This window comes from Triturus cristatus, chromosome 5_2, assembly GCF_964204655.1.
Source record: "Triturus cristatus chromosome 5_2, aTriCri1.1, whole genome shotgun sequence".
NCBI lineage: Eukaryota > Metazoa > Chordata > Amphibia > Caudata > Salamandridae > Triturus > Triturus cristatus.
The window spans coordinates 9,034,260-9,053,566 of record NC_140588.1 but is presented as its reverse complement, the minus strand read 5'-3'; the positions used below and the strand labels follow the sequence as shown (position 1 = coordinate 9,053,566).

General features: G+C 47.3%; 1 protein-coding gene across 1 annotated transcript in view; it reads right to left on the bottom strand.

The window, feature by feature from the left end:
* Positions 1–19,307, bottom strand: part of DNAH5 (dynein axonemal heavy chain 5) — a 5,853,083-nt gene that overhangs the window by 2,968,523 nt on the left and 2,865,253 nt on the right. Inside the window, exon 36 of the mRNA XM_085606747.1 lies at positions 3,229–3,407. Coding sequence (XP_085462873.1) covers positions 3,229–3,407 — 179 coding nt within the window. The remainder of the gene's footprint in view (positions 1–3,228; positions 3,408–19,307) is intronic.

Below are 19,307 nucleotides of genomic sequence, written 5' to 3'. Positions count from 1 at the left end.
CTGTCTGGGGCAAGCCCACCTTCAACAGCCAGTCGTCGAGATAGGGGAAGACTGGAACCCCTAATCTGCGCAGATGAGCTGCGACCACCGCCATCACTTTCGTGAACACCTGAGGGGGACTGGTGAGGCCGAAGGGGAGCACAGTAAACTGAAAGTGTTCGTGGCCTACCGTGAACCGCAGGTAACGCCAGTGGGCCGGCAGGACAGGGATTTGGAAATATGCGTCCTGCAAGTCCAACGCTACCATCCAGTCTCCAGGGTCTAGGGCAGCCAGAACCTGAGCTAAGGTGAGCATCTTGAACTTCTCCTTCCGGACGCTCCTGAGGTCCAAGATGGGGCGTAGGCCCCCTTTACCCTTCTTGGGAACTAGAAAGTAGTGGGAATAACCACCCGACCTACTTCTGGGCCAGGAACGCGCTCGATGGCCCCCTTGGCCAAGAGGGCCGTAACTTCCTCCTGCAGAAGTCGCAAGTAATCCCCTGACATGGGGTGGTACTGCAGTGGCATGGCTGGAGGGGTCGCCTCGAAGGGGAGGGAGTAGCCCCTTCGGACGAGTTGCTGCACCCACCTGTCCGATGTGATTGTACGCCAGTGGAGCAGGTGATGGCCAACCCTGCCTCCCACTGGCGTGGAATGGGCCTGAAAGCTCGGACTAGGAAGGCTTTGAGGCAGATGCTACTGGGGCAGATGTGGGCTGACCGGCTCCCTGTCCCCCTGCTCCGCCTCGCCGGAATCCACGTCCGCGGCCACGAAAGGGGTGAAAAGCCGAAGTTTGCCGGCGCGGGCCGAGAGGCCCAAGGACTTGGCCGTAGCCCTGGAGTCCTTAAAGTGCTCCAGCGCACTATCCGCTTTGTCGCCAAAAAGGCGACGGCCATCGAAGGGCATGTCCATGAGGGTGCTCTGAACATCCCCGGAGAAATTTGTGCACCTCAGCCAGGCGTGGCGACGTATCGCCACCGTGGTCGCAATTGCCTTACCTAGCGAGTCCGTTGTGTCAAGTCCACATCGTATCGAGTACCGTGCTGCATCCCGCCCCTCGGCAAGAGCCTGGGCGAGCCGTGTCTGGGCCTCCTCCGGACACTGGGGCAGCACGTCCGCCACCGTATCCCACAAGGAGTGGGTGTAACGGTCCAACACGCGGTGTTGATAGACCACAGCCCCAAACTAAGGGAGGAAAACAGTTTCTTCCCAAACTGTTCCAACCTTTGGAATCCCGATCCGGAGGAGCGGACGGGAAGGCGGTCTGAGAGGTAGAGGCCTGGATAACCAGGCTCTCAGGGGTGGGGTGCACCGACAGAAAGCTGGGGTCGCCCGGTGCGGGGCGGTGGTGCCGGGCCACGTTCCGGTCCACAGGAGGGACTGTGGAGGGCTTGGATCAGGTGCTCATCAGAACGTCCGTCAGTTCCTCATTGAACTGCAGTAGAGGCTCCGAGGAGCTTACTGGCGGTTGAAGCACTTCAGTGAGGAGGTTAGTCCTCACGGCCACTGCAGGGAGCTCCAGATGAAGGGCTTCGGCAGCCCTGCGCAGCACCACAGAATAGGTAGCACCCTCCTCCGTAGCCACGGAGGGAGGAGAGATGAAGCCAGTGTCAGGGGAGGTGTCAAGACCACTGGCATCCCCCAGCTCTTCTGCCCCGTCCTTACTTAACTGGCACTGCTGTGCCAGAGGGTCCTCAGACCCCTCCCAGTCATCCCCGTCATACGATTCCTGGTAGACAGGCTGAAAGGTCGGAGCCGGGCGGTAGATGAATCGGTCATCCATCGGCGCCGGGGACGGCGCCGCTCAGATGCCGGGCCCGGACCGGGACTAAACCTGGGGACGACGTTGTCCGAAGATGGCGCCGGGGGCGGCACCGAAGGGGTCGGCGCCGGCAGAGGGGTCGTAAAGTCAACCGGCGTCGACCGGGATCCAGGCCTGGATCTCACGGGGGCCTGCGGCGTCATGACCAAAGTAGAAGACGGCGCCGGGGCCGGAGCCGCCGGCTCGCTAGGCCTCCCAGTCGGACCTGCGGGGCCCGAAGGCACGCCGGTAGGCCTCGACGGCAGAGCGAGACTCCTCATGGCCACGAGGTAGTCTCGGATCTCCGTCAGAGTCGCATCAGGCCCAGGGACCGGAGAGTATGGGGCCGGATGCGACCCCTGCGGCTCTGACGGAGCCGCGCAGGTGGTGCCACTCGAACCCTCAGCCGGGTCGCGCGACCGGCATCAGAAGTGCGATGTCGCCTCTTCGACTTCTTCTTACAGTGCCTCGAATTACCGGAATGTGAGGATTTCGACCCCGACGAGCGGTGATGACTGCGGCTCCGCGACCGATCCCTCGACCGGGACCTTGAGCGGTGTGGAGCCGACTGCCGGATCTCGAGCAGCTTGCGGGACCGCTCCCGCCTAGCCTTCGAGGTCAAGGCCCGGCAGTTCGAGGCAAGACTCTGCATCATGGTCGGTCTCAAGGCAGTAGAGACACCGGCGGTGGTGATCCGTGACCGACATCAGGCGGTGATAGGCGTCGCACGGCTTGAACCCGGGCATCCCTACCGGCACCAGGAGTCGAGGTCGACTCAAAATAGGAACCAAAAAAGTTCAAAAGGTTTAGTCAAAAAGTGACTAACAGGGTATGCTCTTCCCGGATCTGCGCTCACTGGCGCGGAAAAAAGAAGAACGGACATCAGCGCGCGAGGGCAGCGTCTAAATACTCCGACATCATTCCGGTGATCACGATGCTGACGGCGGACGCGGAGCCGCAGATGACGCCTAGCGACGCGCAAGGGTATTGCTGACAAATCTTTCCGGATCCAGTCTGACGCCTGGGGATATTCTAAGGTAAGGAATCGAACTAACATGTTTCTTTCAGATACATATATTTTGAATATATACCTGGTGTGGTTGTCCTTTCATTTGATCATTCAAGGGATTATAGACTGGTAAAACAAGCTGCTTTACATTCCTTCAAGACTTAGCCTGAAGGCTGCTCTCCATAGCTACCACTAGGATAGCTTTCAATAAAGGTTGTCTTTAACCTATCACCATAAGGGGTTGTTTGGACTCAAACAAGGTGCCCACTAGAACTAGTGGACAGTATTTATCAGGCCACCTTCTCACAGTAACTATGAAAGTGGTCCTGCTTTCCTACAACCACCATCATGTGTTAATACACAGCAACATCTAAATTACAAAATAACAATGAAATTCCACTAAAGAACATGAAGTTGAGTACGCACGTAACCATCTCACCTTTAAAAATGCGCCCTAATCCTCGGAAGTCCATCTGGTCTGAACAGTTGAAGACAACAACATACTTTCCAAGACACCTTCCCATATCCTTGGTAGTTTCTGTTTTGCCTGTCCCAGCTGGTCCCGCAGGTGCACCACCCATGCTCATTCCAAGCGCCTGAGCTAACGTAATATAGCATCTATTGAAAGTAAAGATTGATAATAGCATGTTATAAATATTTAAACAAACGATGAACTATTATTTCTAAAATGTAAGAAAACTGAGCACTCCAAAACAGAATCATCAAATCCCTTCAGTTGTATACACACTGACCAACTATTAACACTTTCAGCAGAAAAGCTACATTCCAGTCAACATTGGTATTTGTTTATTGTCAATCTTTTCCATCCGTCTTGCTCTGTATAGCTGCAAATAATACCTAATAAGTGATCAATATGTTACCAAGTTTGATATAACTTTTGGTATTTTGAATGCATATACGTGCCCTCAGAAACATCTCTATCCATGATACTGTGCGTGAAATAAGCCTGGCCTCGCCATCTCAGCTGCTTTCACTTTGTTCCCTCAACCACGTCCTGGTCTTACCTGATCGCACCTAACTACTCAATGACCAAGGGTCAGCACTCGGCAGATCTGTTACTTCTTTGAATGTCTTGGACATGCCAAAGTGTCCTGTGAGACGCCAGTGATCACATTCCCTTCACTGCCTGCCTTTACCACCTAGATGAAAACCTTTTCTCCAATGAGTACAGTATTTTGCCTGCCAACTCCCATATTCAGTGACTCAGTATGAGAAATGTCTGCCAATATGGTTCTAGAAACAACTGGTTTCCATCATCAAATAATGTAGTGTGTCCACTTTGTTTGTACTGTGTGCCGATGATATACTTAAAATGTTAGACTATGTAACCCATCAATTCAGCATGAGGAGGCATGTGGGCATGCTGGATACACTAGCATGAAATATGCCGCACAGTTTTCACGTACGCACATTTATCACGCAGGGACAGGTTTTTTTATGTGCCCTTGACATCTGGAATGTAATACAAATTTTATTCTGGACTTCACGAAAGCCATGGATGTAGATACAGTTCAGTGCCTTTGTAAGGCTAGAGTTTCTGCAATTGATCGGTGTATGAAATCCATCTTTTCTGAGTGGTTACCTGGGATTTTTTGCCTTTTGCTGGTCCCTATATTGTTACTGGCATTGCAACTCTGTGCCCTTTAACCCCGCTAACCAGTGGTAAAGTGTCTGTGCTCCCCGTTTAAACATGGTTAAATTAGCACACTCCGAACTGGCATATTTAACTTCCCGATAGGTCGTTAGTAGTAGTAGTAAACTTTATTGGCTGGTCAATAAAAACCGTAACAACTGTGTGCAAAAATTAGATAAATATGCAATTATGAATCAAAAATTTGGCGATTTGTCCCATTTTCCTACCGTGTGAGACTTCAATTTACTGATTTATATCTGAGGAACATTAAGGTGCATTCATGCATTATTCAGCAGAGGAAACCTTTTTGTCACATGTAAATACATTAGCTTCTACACACTATAGCAAAGCTTGATATCAATAACATTAGAAAAATGTGAGGAATAATTAAGAGCCATTTAGAAAAATTAAAATAGCAGCCCACAAAACTATTGTCCTTGTTGACAGATTGGATCCCTGGGTGGATTTAGTATGTGCAAACCTCTTTTGCCCCGTCAGATCTAGATTGAAAAGGCTGTGCATGGTCTCATTCCTTATTTAATTCACTTTGTCGGCCCCAGACCTGCAGTTCAGTTCGGCACAGGTAAAATAATGAGTTGACAGTTTTTAGACTTGCTTTTGACAGAGCATAGCTATGGTTGGCAGGCAAAGCTGGAACCTAAGTTTGTCAACGAATTTCGCACATCTCTCCAAGACCCATGGTGCAGATTGGGTAAAACATAATGATGATACTTACTGGCACGTGCGCACCCAGTGTGCGAGAAATTTAGCTTGAGCAGTTATGTACGTTGGGCATCAAATTTGGGACAGCAACACAGCAAGTGAAGTCACAAATAGTATCTGTAACTGCACAGCCTACACTACCCCATTCCACCTTGACTTGCCTAAGCTTGGTTGAAGTATTTTATTGGTATCGCTAAAAGTAGCATGGACAAGATCTTCCTACGTGTCTAGGCATTTATAGCTTCCCCTCCAGGTAGGAGTTGTTCAAAGTCTGAAACAGAGCTGAGTTGTCTACTGACTTTAGGCCTTGCTCCCTTGCAGATTCCCTCAGTTGCCTGTTTATTACTTTTTTCCAGGCTGTATATGATACATCCCCCGTTCGTAGGGCTGATTCCTCTATTTGAAAAGATGCAATGGTGCCCATTCATTTATTAGACCAAGGATTGTCTGGGGTCTCGAAAATAAATTTCAGATGTCCCTTTAGCGAGTTAGTTTAAGCCTTCATTGTCCTGATGTAATATTTTGGTAGGGAGGCTTTGAGGTCTAGAGATTGATCCACTAAGCCAAATTCCAATCTTAGTCTTAACTGGCGCATGTATTGTGGCTGTTGGAATATTCCTATAGGCAGTACAATGGATTTGCTCCAAGACTAAGGCTCCTGGATAAGCCTGGTGTCCATACTGCAAGGCCTGAAGGAGGAATGCATTAATGACCGAGTATAGGGGTGGCAGACAAACTGCTGAGTAACAAATTCATTTGTTGATACCGTCAATGATTGCAGCTCCTTTCTTTTTCAGAGAGTTCACATGTATCATGGGTTTGCTATTTTCACCAAGCCAATCTCCCAGATAGTTGTATTCCCTGGCTGTGTGCATGGTCATGCTATCCAGGAGCCGGGTTAGGTGCTCTCTGTTCTGGTGTCTTCCAAAAATGAGAACATTTGTCTTGTATTGATTTACCAGATGGTCATCCATGTTATAAGTGTTCAGGTCATTCAGTGCTCGCTGGATACCTGCTTTGGTGTGATCCACTATCACGATATCGTCCACCTATTGGATAATATGCAGTATGGTGGGGTACTAGGCAGCTGGCTTCCATGTACTTCCCCAGGTCGTCGGTATACAAATTAAAAAGCAGGGGTGCCAAAATGCAATGGTTGGTTTAGATTTTGGGTGTGATGGTACAGACTTCAGTTCAGGCGGACCCATGTCCCTGTATATAATGAGGTAATTGCTCTTAGCAGCTTTGTGGGTGCTGGACTTGGCCCCTTTTCCCTGAATTTTTTCGCTTTCCCCTTATGGATAACTCCTGAGTGAAATAAAATATACAGGTCATGTTTGGTGTGTCTGAACTGAAAATAATGCATGTTGGGCAATGGTGTACACACCTTTATTTCCACCATTGTAGAAATGCACCTTTGTAAAATGTCACTTTTAAAATGGACGCCATTTCTGTCTGCTTGTGCCGCCTGCCTGAGGTGGGTTGGCGGTCTAGTGTTTGAAGTGACAAGGTGCTCTACACTCCCCCCACAGTGACAGTTGAGGCTGGAACTGCCAGGGACCTTCTAGAAGCTTCCAGCCCTTTCTGGTAGGTGGAAGGAGGGGTGTATATGTAGAGCAGTAGAGATGCCATGAGCTCAGACTGAGGGTGGACTTGACTGAGAGGGGACACTCTGCCAGGAGGTACCGCCGCAAGGGCCTGTGTGCTGGCCCCTGTGCCCATCTGTACCCCTCTGCTGTCCTCAGGGCCACTGAGAGACTATGCTGGAGTAGAGACTGCTGTGCTAGCAGGATTGTCATCGTAATGGAGGATGACTGTTCCCAGGAACTGCTGCTTCATTTTTGGGCGAGCTGCCCTGCTGCTTGCTGATCTTGCCCTGCATTAACTGTCTCCTGGCCCCTAGCGCCTCGTGAGCGCTACATTTCAAGTGACTGGGCTCCTCCTGCTGTCTAGCCTTGTGAGGGCTGCAGCGCTATCCCAGCCCCCAAGGACTTTTCTGCTTCTTAGCGCCTCGTGGGCACTATTGTTTACATTGCCAGAGAAGAGGAGCACTGTCTGTTGTCCCTGGAGCTGTTGGGCCTTTCTAGCGCCTGGAGAGCGCTGCCTCCAGCACCTTCCCAAGAGAAGAAGGTGAGTGGGACCTGCTGCGCATGCTGCCAGGGAGAGCTGGTTATTTTCAATACAGCGCTGTGCTGCTAAAGCACTATATAGCCAATTCCCCCGCATTTTTGCTGCAGCTTGTTTCGGTGGGACCCTGACGGCCTTCCTGGGACCTAGCGCCTCGTTGGCACTACTGTCTTGTGTGGGACTTGGGATCCTCACCAGCTTCCTAGCGCCTTGAAGGCACTATTTTCTTGGTAGCCAGAGGAGGAGTGACACCTGCAGCGCTGTGCTGTCAAAGCGCTATATTTGGTGGCCTGTACTTCAAGGAGGTGAGGAGCTGAAGCCTGCAGCGCTGTGCTGCCAGAGCGCTACTTTATTCTGGGGGACCCTGGACTTGGGAGGACCCTAGTGCCTCGTGAGCGCTACAGCTGTGCCCCAGAAGGAGGTGAGGAGCGTGGGCGCTACTTTCCTGTGTGCTGTATTTCAACCCCCCCCACCCCCAAGGAGAAGGCCTGTGGGACTCCCCACGTTATTGCCAGAGAGAGCCCTGCAGTCACCAAAGAAGCGGGAGCAGTGCGTGCTCCATTCCGGCTGTCCCATCGCCTGCCATCGCCTATCGGGGCACAGTGCCGGTGCCCAGAGATTGCGCTAGGACTCCAGAGAGCCCGGTGAGTAGGGCTCAGTCCCAGCTTGGTGGGGTGGTGTCGGGGCACATTGTCAGTGCTCGCCTCCCCCTGGTGCCGCTCTGAGGGCATTGTGGTGCCCGTGCTGACCTTACAGCAGCCCCGTCTGACAGCGGGCAGCTGCAACCTTGGGGAGCACAGTGAATTTCAGGGGTCCCGGAGTTGGGCTCCCAACTGCGCAGTGATGCCAGTGCTGGTTTTTGGGCTCGACTCCCAGCTGCCCTGCGAGTGCGCAGGCAGCTGCAACGTATTGGGGGGCATTGTACTCCTCAGGAGAAGAGAGAGAGGAGTGAGAGACACTCCTGCCCTGCCCCAGCGCTTTGCGCACTTTGCTTTTGCTGTTTTTGCAGCCAGCCCTGACTTTGCGGGACATAGGGCATTTGAGTCCTGGAGGGAGGCCCGTTGGCCTGGGGCCAGTTTCAGAGTGTTGTGCCCCCGATTGGGGCGAACTGTGTTTATGCTGGCGAGGCCTATTGCCCCATATGATTTATTGCATAATATTGTTGCCAATGCTACCCTGTTTAGGCCTAATGCAATTATGCCCATAAGGTTGATGCCTAATGTATTTCTCCCAATGCATTGATGCTAATAAGGTTTTTGGCATGCCCACTGCTGATGATTTTTATGCAAACGTGTTGATGCTTATTGATAATGCCTCATGCGTCAAGCCTCATTTTAATATGACTATGCCTGATGCCTTACATTGTTGGTAGGCCTAATGCTCACATGTTTATGCCCACAGGTTTATGCCGAGTGATAATGCTTTTCTTTCCCTAAGGCCTGCACTGCTAGTTTTATGCATACTGGGCCTAGGACTCATGCATTTATGCTCATGATGATGTCTCATGTGATGCTTTATGTTTATGCTTAAGGCTAGTTGCACTGTGGCTAAGTGCCTGATCTGGCCAGGAGGTACTGGCTGCTTTACCTTTATTACTGAGACTCGCATTTATTCTACCTGTGCTTGTGATGACTCTGGCAGCGGCCCGGTTGGCACTGCCATGTAAAGTACTACCCAGTGCCGGTTGGAACAATGTATATGCACCTGTGATGGTTCTACAACGTGTTCTGCATAATACAGATGCTGTTTTTCTCACCTAAACTGGTGTGGTCTCTTTTTGTAGTGTGCCTCGTGTGTCGCCTGTGTGTGCTGCGTGGATGCTTTACACATTTCCTCCGGAGTTTGGCCCACCCGCTCTCCACCACGCTGCCCGTATCAAACAGTGGGTACACCCCAAGGTTCAAATCTCCTTCATAGGGTTGCCCAGTTGCCCTTATCAAAAGGTGCAGTTTAGTCATGAAACACCAAAAGAGCGACAGCTGACTGCTTTGTGCTGCTTGATGTCTCAGGAAGGATAGTGCTATAATGTTATCCGCTGTGGATGCCGCAGCCTGGATCCCGATTGAAAAAAATGGCAAGACTTTGTGATCAAGCACCCAGGTCTCTAGGTGCTCAAAGAGAACATAAGCATATGATTTGACCTCCAAGTCCACAAGTGCTATTAATCAGTATTTTGGGGGTTTTGTCTGGTCCCCTTCTTATGAATAGGGCAAAAAATAGACCCATTCCAAGCTTCAGGGACTGTTGCAGTTAAAAAGCAGCATTAACGAGCAGTGTTAGCAACTTTGCCCACTTTTCTGGAGCGCATTTAAGTGTACTGGTTGGGAGGTGATTTGGACCAAGTGCTCCGTCATTTTTCATGTGCCTTATCATAATCTCAGCCGTGTCAGTGTTTGTTAGCTCTAGAGTGGGGTCTTGATTGAAATTGGCTGTTGCAGCGGCCCAGTATGTTGGGGGGGCAGAGGACCAGTCCTAGTATAGGTCCATCATATGCATTCCATTTTCCCTTGTTGCTTTGCAATTGTTTGAATTGTTAATGTGATCCCAGGAACATGCCTGGTTTGGATCTTTAAGCATCTGGAAGATCGTCAACCATTCCTTTTGGTTAATTTCGTCCTTAGTGAGTGGTACAAAGTGTGTCAAGGGCATGGCAGCTAAATGACACTAGTGAACTGCAGTACCTTTTTTTAATTTTTTTAAAGTTACCCTTTACCTGCTTGGTTGGTGGTTGACACAAACTCCACTGTGCTCAGCCAAAAATTGCTCCTAGGTCCTGGTTTACTGTGACCATTGACTATCATTGGTGCTTTGCGCTTTTCAGTTCCATTTCGACTTAAAAATTTTGAAATTCATATCACTGGTTTTACTTTCTAGATTTTGATGCCATTTTGTTAATTACATTTTACTCTATTTTTCTAAATTTGGTTTGGGATTTTTATTGTTTTTTATTTTGACTTTATTACTGTTTTGGGTGTTCATAAATACTTTACATACTGCTCTAAATTAAGTATGTCTCCTCTGTATCATAGCTACCGCAGTGATGAGCTCAGGTTAATTTAGTTACTTTAAGGTTTCACCCTGATAAGGGTTGTGATTATTTCTTGAGGTTGGTAGTCACCCACCCCAAATAATAATCACTTTTTTTGCAATCTACATTATAATTAGAAAGCAAACTTTTGGTGGGATATGACTGCATTATTAGGTCTGGCATTGGCTAGGACCTTTCATTTTCAGTAAAAATATACATACTATGCTTACTTAGAGGGGCTTTGAGGCAGATCTTTTCATTCATTGGTCTATTATTGTGTCATTCACATTTTTATCCTGCTCACACAGCATACCGCATGGGGCAGTGGGTCAGCCTACTTAAGCCACTGTCTTGCACTTTGAGAGACTACATTCTTCCCATTAAAAAGGAGCACATCCTCAAAGTAGTTCCCTCAGTACCAAGGACTATTATGGCAATGGTGTTCTTGAGACCAGTCTTCAGTGCTTATGTAGGCAGCTTGAGCAATGGCATTTCCTATTTATTTGTAAATCCACATTGAGAAAGGATGAGCACAGACAGAAAGTCGTCTCCTCCTGCTCTCCACCCATTACGACTGCTGGTGCTATTATGGCTATGCATCCTGCCCTTCCCACATGCTTGTTGCACACCCGCATTTCTGCCATTTTTCGCTTTTCTCCCACTACTGTAAACCGAACTGTTTAATGAGTCTAGTTAGCCAAGCAGTTCTGAATAATCAGTGGCTACTGCCAATGTTTGTATGTGCCAAGCCCTTTTCTGTATCTCTTACTTTCCAGCAATAGGGTGGGTGTTGGAAAAAGCTGCAAGCTCTACACAAGAGCCAGCACAACGTCCCCATCCATTTTTTCCATTCCCCTGCACCAGTCCATCCTATTTAATATTATTGAGAAACCTATGGCCAGTGCTTAATTTGTAAAACAATAAGTGCCGGGACCCAAAGGTTTGCTCAGAAGCCCTTGGTTGATGCTGCTGAAAGTCAGGATTGCCATATAACAAGGATGCATAGTCTTGCTTCCACCTCATGCATCTTCATCCTCCACCAGAGACTTCCTACCACTTTATTTCACTTTTGCATGTTCTTTTTCATTACTGCTTTCTTTCTTTGTAACTGTTTATTCATCTTTTGCTTCATCTTTCTTTTCACACACTTCCTTTTTTCTCTATTTTTCTCTGGAACAAAGTCTGTTGGAGAAAAAGCTCCCCAAAATGAGTATTCATCGACCCCACCTTCAACCACCAGCTCAAATTAAGCACTACATGTGGCTGTTGCAAAGACCCGTCGCAATGTACAAAAAAGCCATCCCTGTCCTCAAGGTTGGACAAGCTGTACCAGGCACCAGGGGTTTCCCCGGGAAGCCAGAAAGGGGGGGGGGGGGCGCTTTTGCTACTAAGGGGTGGTTTTGTAGCTGAGCAGCAATTTAAAAACACTGCAGAAGTCCTTGTATAGCAAACAGTTTTCAGGCAACAATAAAAGTGCCAAGATAACTCCAGTGATTAATGTACCGGGTAATCGAAGTTTTGTCTAGTGGCAGTTTTGACTCATCTAAGGTAGCACAGAGGGTTAATATGCCTGATGCAATGAGTGTGTACTATATAGATCACAGAACAGTATTTTATGTGCATTGCACAGTGGGTTACTGCTTTTGTCACAGAGATACTTTTGTTACTGTGCAGTTTATAAGTAACAATCATAATCTAAGTTAGAAAGGCATATTTTTCCAGTCTTTCATTATCCTGATTCAGCTATAAATGGTTTGTTTGGGGGAGAAATACATTCTTACAAGCAAAGTCAACCCTAACTACTGAGTAACGTTCTTAATCCTGAGATTGTGCTTCCCCATACCAAGCACTCTTAAAAAATGCCTAACTGTATGGATTACATGTGTTCCCTACACATTGTAGCCCCCTTTTGTCTTATATAACATTTTGAGTGATGCTGTTGTGTTGCTGAGTCATTTTCAAGTGGTGGTGCTGCTCTGGTGCTGAGGCGGTGCTGAGCTGGTGCTGAGTGATGCAGAATGGGTGCTGTGCTGAGGTGATGCAGCGTTGGTGCTGAGTTGCTGAAGTAAAAAAAAATTGTGGCAGTAGAGCACTCCAAAAATAATTAAAACCTGTTCCAAAGTCGGCAGCTCTGGTTGTTACGCCACATCATCTCTCCGGTACAGAGTTGAAATAATCAATAGGAAAAAGGATATACATTCCTTCTTATTAATTTTTAAAGAAATAGGCCTAGGGCAGAGAGCTTTCAGGTTGGCCTGGTGTCTCTGAACCAGCCAGGTTTACCCGTTGACCTATTTTAGTAAAATATGATCTACAGGTTGCACGCGCATCTCTTTGACAGGTGCATTCACATGCTTAACCTGAGGTCTGCAGATTGCACGCACATCTCCAAGAGAATATTTTATTTGTATTCAAACTTGAGATTTGCATGTTGCATATAGATCTCTGCAGCCAGTACAGTAACAGCAAGAGGGGCCTTATTAGGGCTTCAGCCAGCTGCCTGCAGGTTGTAAACACCTCTCTGCAGCATTCACAGTAGCTCCCTAAACTGCCTCACAATGAATGAAGTCTACAATCTTCATGCTGGCCACAGATTTCAGCAGCAGGTATTGTAACATCATGATCTGCTGTGCTGGGAGGGGAGACTGCTGCTTGCCTGTTGCACACGCATCTCTGTATCATGTATAGTAACCCAATAATCTGTATCACAAGAAGAGAAGCCTCTGATCTGCATTTTGCACAGAGATCTCTGCAGCGGGCACAAATACCCCTAAACTGTCAAATTTGGGGTGCAGCCTTTGATATGCATACTGCACACAGATCTCTGCAGTGGCTACAGTAACCCTTGAACTGTCCCATGGGAAGCGAAGCCTGACAGCAGCATGTTGCACACAGATCTCTGTAGCAGGTACAGTAACCCCATAAGTTGTTTTATGAAGTGTGGAGCTCATGTTATAAACAAATCTTTGTAGCAGGTCCAGTAACCTTGTAAGCTGTCTTATGGGGTGTGAATCCTATAGCCTGCATCTTATATCTAGATCCCTGTAGTGGGTTCAGTAACACTTTTGAGCTGTCTCATGATGAGTGGAGCCTGTGATCTGCAAGTTCCACACAGACCTTTGTAGCGGGTACCGTAACCCATAAGGTGTCCCATGGGGAGATCAGCCTCAGAGCAGCATGTCGTACACAAATCTCTGCAGTGGGGGCAGGAACCCTATAAGCTATATCAGGAGGAGTGAAGTCTGGGAGTTGGGGACAGGGCAGTAACAATGGGCAATAACAGGGAGGGTGGGGGGGGCAGAGTAGGCAACTTCAATGGGAAAGCAATACTGCTGAGGGGACGAGCGAACAAGCATTGATGACGAGAAATCAACAAGTCAGGAGAGAAAATGAGGAGCAGGGAGTACTGAGGTGTGTTGAAAAAAGAAGGGCAGAGAACCCAGGGAAGTGGAGCAAATGAGGCATAGTGAATACTGAGAGGTGAAGAAAAAGATGAGCAGACAATAGTCGGGCGGAAAAAACTGGAAAGTAGCACACCAGGGTGAATACTGAAAAGTAGATTTTAGTCTGGGGTAAATGGAGAAGGAGAGCGCGGTGATGTCAAAGATGGATAGAAGAAGAGAGGAGTACTGCTGCAAGGGTAGAAAAGGAGGACTTTTTGCTGGTGTCAGTATGTTTTTTATGACTAGTCTGACTGGGTTCTTGCTAATCAGGACCCCAGTCACTGTGCTCACTCCCATAAATTACATGGTAGGTACTTCTGTACCTCCACAATTGGCTACTGCTGTATCCTTTTTTTTTTTTTTCCAGAGCTTCTTTTAATGGGCTTCATGAAGCCAAATTAAACGGGATACAAGATTTCTGTAACCATTTCAAATACAACAATTCAATATGCATTTCTTCCAGTAAAAAAAGCAATACGTGTTTTAAAAGATACATGAGCAGTTGTCTTCAGTTCGACAATGAATACCAAGAGACTTCGCTTTATTATGTACAATGACCCAAATCGCACCTCGCTATATTAAAGGAATGTTATAAAACGTGAACTTTTGACGTCTACATCTTGCAATAAACATCTCCACCCTGGCTACATCTGTGATGGGCACAAGTCCAAAAAAGGCAAACTAAAAACTTGATATCGTATCTGACAGGCTTGAACACTAGAAATATTGCAGGTGCATTATACGAGAACGAATCAGCGAGGCTCCAAAAATATTTATAAATACAGCCATTGGAAGGATGATCTCGAGTCAGGAAGATTTTTTACTTGCGAGCAATTAGTTATCGTAGTAGGATCCGCTGGTGTATCCTTATAAGTCCTTAGTATATGGTACAAAGGTACCCAGGGCATAGGTACACTAGGGGTCTCCCCTGGGCTGCAGTATATATTTTGCCACCAATGAAAGACCACTCAAACTGTGACTATCGGCCCGCTATTGCAGCCTTTGTAAGCTGGTGCTAGCACCACTTATGACAGATATTAGTTTCCTTATGCATGTGGTCACTACACTTAAAACCTATAAGCCACCCCTAAGGCAGGCCTTTCGGTCCTGAAGGCAGAGTGCTGGGTTATAAGTGTGAGGGTGCCCCTGCATGAGCAGGACACCCCTACAAACCCCGGAGTTGATTCTCCAGGCTTTGTAAGTGTGGCCAACCATTTTGATACATATAATGGCCACCCGTCATTACGCGCTAGCTAACTATGTAGTGACTAGGCCGAATCTGGGCATGTTTGGTTTAAAAAATGTTGGAATCATACCCCAACACTGTTACCGTTGTTGGAGGTATGATTCAATACACTGGGGGGCTCCTCTGGGAAGCCCCTAGTACTCCTGGTAACAGCCTTCCAGAGTCTGCCAGCAAGCCAGCACGGCTGCCGACCCCAGACACAATTTAGCCCTCCTACTGCGGAGCTGAGCTTGAGCAGGGGAAGATAGAACAATGGGTTTCCTGTCACAGGTAGGTGTGACGATCTCCGAGACAGGACTTAGTGTATTGGGCTGGGGTGGGTGCGCTTAACAGAGCCACCAGACTGCTTTGAAGGGCAAATTTGGAGCCCTCCTTGCATACTCTGATTTGAGCCAGTACAGGGAGCACTTGGCTCCCGCTGTAGCGCAAAACTGGTCAAAGGGCATGGGAGTATCCTCCCCTCTGTCCAGCCCCTCATCTGGGAGGGACCCCATATTCGTGCTAACCCCTTTCCTAAGGTACTTAAGGGCTTACCTGTGGCTGGGTCCTCAGATTCGTCGTGAGACAAGACTCAAGCCTGAAACCACATAATTCTTCGGCTGTTTGGAACTTGGACTTCGCTAGGACTTCTCCTGGAACCGAGACTGCCTCAAAGAAGACTCCTGCTGCTCCCGGTCTTGCTGTTCTGGAGGTCTTCTTCGTCGTCTGTGTCTGTGCTTCTTTCAGGATCTTCAACAGATATGTGGGCATCAAAGTAATCTCCCTTGGTGTGAAGGAGTCACTCTGCTGCATCTGCAGGCACCACAACGAAGCTGACCGATCTGCTGCTCTTGACATCTGACAGACTTAGAGAGGCTCGGCAACACAGGTAGTGGTTCTTCTACTCCCTCAAAGCCAGACCTGTCCTCTCTGCAACTTTGAGGCCCGGATCCCTCGTCGGAATTGCTGGAATCAAACCCCAGTGCACTGTGTCAACTTGCCGTTACCAAGGCTTGTTGGCTGTGCACTCCAGAGATCTTCGGGCTACAAGAAGCTCCAGCCTCCAGCATCTCTTCCAGCCAAGTACAGTGTCCTCTGCAAGTCTAGTGCATCCTCTGCACCATGGGCCTTCATCTTTGGTGAGCTGCTCGAGGTTCTCTTGCAACTCCTGTGCCTTCGACCTGTGGGTCCTTTTGAGGTCTTCTTCTGCTCCAAGGGGCTCCCCTGCTTGATCTGGACCTACTCTAACTCTCCTGCTTGTGGTGAGACCCTTAGACCTTGCTGGTCCCAACGTTGCTCCGTCTCCGCTTTCCACGCCTGTTGCTGCTGCCAGGGCTTGTTGGTTGTCCCGCCGGACACTGGCCCCCTGGATCTCAACTTCCGACATGGGACAGCTTGTGCACAGCTGCAGCGACAAGGTCTCCGTCAACTCTTCTGAACCATCTGACATCGGTGGGCATTGCTCTTCCGTGCCTCCTGGTCACCTCTGAGTGGCATAGACTCTGTCCCCTCTGCATGCAGATTCTCCTCTTCAAGAATCTACCCTTGGATTCCGCTGGACTCTTGCAAAGACTTCCCCAGCTGCATCTTCCTGAAATCCTCTGGTGTGGTCTACAGCGGTTTCCAACATCACTTCACACCTATGCACCCAGCTTCCCTGGTGTAGGTATCCTGGTTCCTGAGGCATCCACATGTGGGGTGATTCTCCAACCTTCTGTCTTCCACCAGGTTTCTTCGGGGTCCACTGGGAAGGGTCCTTTTTCTTTAAAACTGCAACCGTGACTACACAGTTGATTTCTATTGGACACATGGCAGTGTTTCCACTCTGCACACAGCCTACGTGGGGTTTCTGGGTACTTACCTCGGGTGGTTCCTTGTGTCCCCAGCCCCTCTGAGTCTCCTGGTTCAAGTCCCGGCTGCAGTCACAGTTAGAATTCAATTTATTTAGTATATGGTTTGGTTTCCCCCTGGAGAATAGTGTATTTTTTGCTTACTTACCTGTTTACAATTGAAGTATTATTGTTTATATCTCCAGGTAGAGGAGATACCATTGTGTTAGTGAGTGTTGTGTAATAAATAGACATATTTTTATATATACGCTGTGTGGTTCTTTTTTGTTTAACCTACACTACATGATTAGATCTGGTAAAACAAGCTGCTTAACTCTCCTTCAAGGAAGCCTGAAGGCTCCTCTCAACAACTACCACTTTGAGAGCTTTTTATGGTTATCACAGACCACTAAAATCACTAAATGAAGAAATCTTCCAAAACAGTGCCAGTTTGACAATGGTTATAAAATAGTTGGTTGATACTTGACCCTGTGTCATTAATAAAATTGGACATTCTCTACATTAATAGGCTAATATGATGCTTTTAAGGCATATATATAACCATACAAGTTGAATGAACAACACGTTTATGATAGAATGTCTTGAATGCAGAGGCCGAAAAACAATCAGTGGCTCTCTGAACGTCCTCTAATTTAGATCCAGAGGAAAAGCTTTAGAGGTCATTGCTGCTCTCTGAGAATCGGGTCTAAAAACTGAAATATGAATACCAGTTTGCTGAACTGTCCATTTTACCCCTCTGGCAAGAGTTTCAGAATAAATAAATAAGTGGGGCTTTAGAAAACATGCTAACTACTGTAAAGACCTCAAACAACATAAAGGTTTGAATGATCTAGAAAGTCAGAATATCTGATAGAAGAAATTAGGATTTTTTGTTCCTCTATAGGTGAGAAAAATAACACCAGAAAGAGTGAATTGCCTGGCAGAGAGATCCAGAGCTTTGAAAAAGATTAAACACAAAAGTATTGTCAACTTTGCAGATACTAATTTTAATATAAGACCAGCATTACCTGGCCAAAGAGAAAACATTTCCCAAACTAAGTTAATTTTCGATAAAACTTTGTATTTCGGTGAAAGAAGAATGCTTATCTTTATGTTAAAAAAAAAACCACATAAGTTAAGCCCTCTAATGAAATCATTAAAGATATCCCGTATTAACTGAAGCCGGTTCGCTGTACAAGCTAATACCGCCTTGTCTGCGTATAGAAACACAGGGACAACGTAGTCTTCTATCCGTGGGAGATCTCGGCCTCTTAATATCAATCCATTCTCTAGAGCATTGATGTAAAAAAGAAAAGGCACTAAAATATAGCCCTTCCTGACACCCTTATTTGAAAAAAGGAAGGGGTGCTGTCTCCATTGGAATTAAAATGGACCTGTGTCTTCGTCCCCTGATGTAATCTAATCAAGAGATCAATTAATGCTGGATTTACTCTGGCCTTCCCCATCATTATCCAGAGCTTTTCCCTGTCAACCAAGTGGAAAGCGCTGGAAAAATCCATAAATGCCATATGGATTGCCCCACCCTTGGCTTGCACATATTTACCTGAGATCATAAGGAGGTTCAAAGATTGCTCCACAGTTCCAAATCCAGGCCGGAAACCAAATTGGGCCTCTGAAAAGAACTTAGTATTGTTAGCCCATTCCTCAAGGAGGCGGAGGATAACCCTCCCCAAAATTGAAAACCGAGGATATGAGCTATAGATCTGACCTCCAATTGTAAAACAAACTGAGTTGGTAATTGATCCTGGAAGCAAGTAGGTCCATTGAAAAACAACACCAAAGATTTTCCATTCACTGATGTCATTGAGATGACAGGAAAACCAATCCAATTTGCAAGTTAGAGATCTCAGAATATACCCTGCTGCGATTGAGACAGTGTTGCACAATCCTTCTGTGATCATGCGCCTCCGGTCAAGTATTGGCCAAAACAAGCCCCCTCAACTAGAATTAGAGAGAAGTGGAACAATGTTCAGATATGAAATAGTTATGTTTTAATCATACTGAGCTTTGTTTCTGGTATGTGGACAGTGGGTGACACAGAGTTGACCTGGAATCCCAGGAGTTGTAGCCACTGAACAGGAAGGAGTAAAGATGTTTCCTCGTTGATTAAAAAGCCCACACTTTCAGTGAGACAGATTGAGAATTGAAGATGCAGAAGAGTAGTAGATCTGTCCCGGCCATGATTAGAATATTGTTTAAATAAATTAGGAGACAAATACCTAAAGATCAGAAATAGCCTATCAATGGTTTGAGTAACTTGGTATAAAGCTAACCTGTTTAAGATAATCAAACAGGAAAGAGAAAACATTATCTATTTGATGTTGGCAGGTGAACTGGAGGAATTTCTTGTAATAAACATGAAGTATACAGAGGAATACAGATCGCTGGAGTCCAGACGGACCAGCCAGGGCTTTGGCTGAAGACAGTCTCTTAAATGGAGAAAAGTCACCATAGTGATGTGATGATGC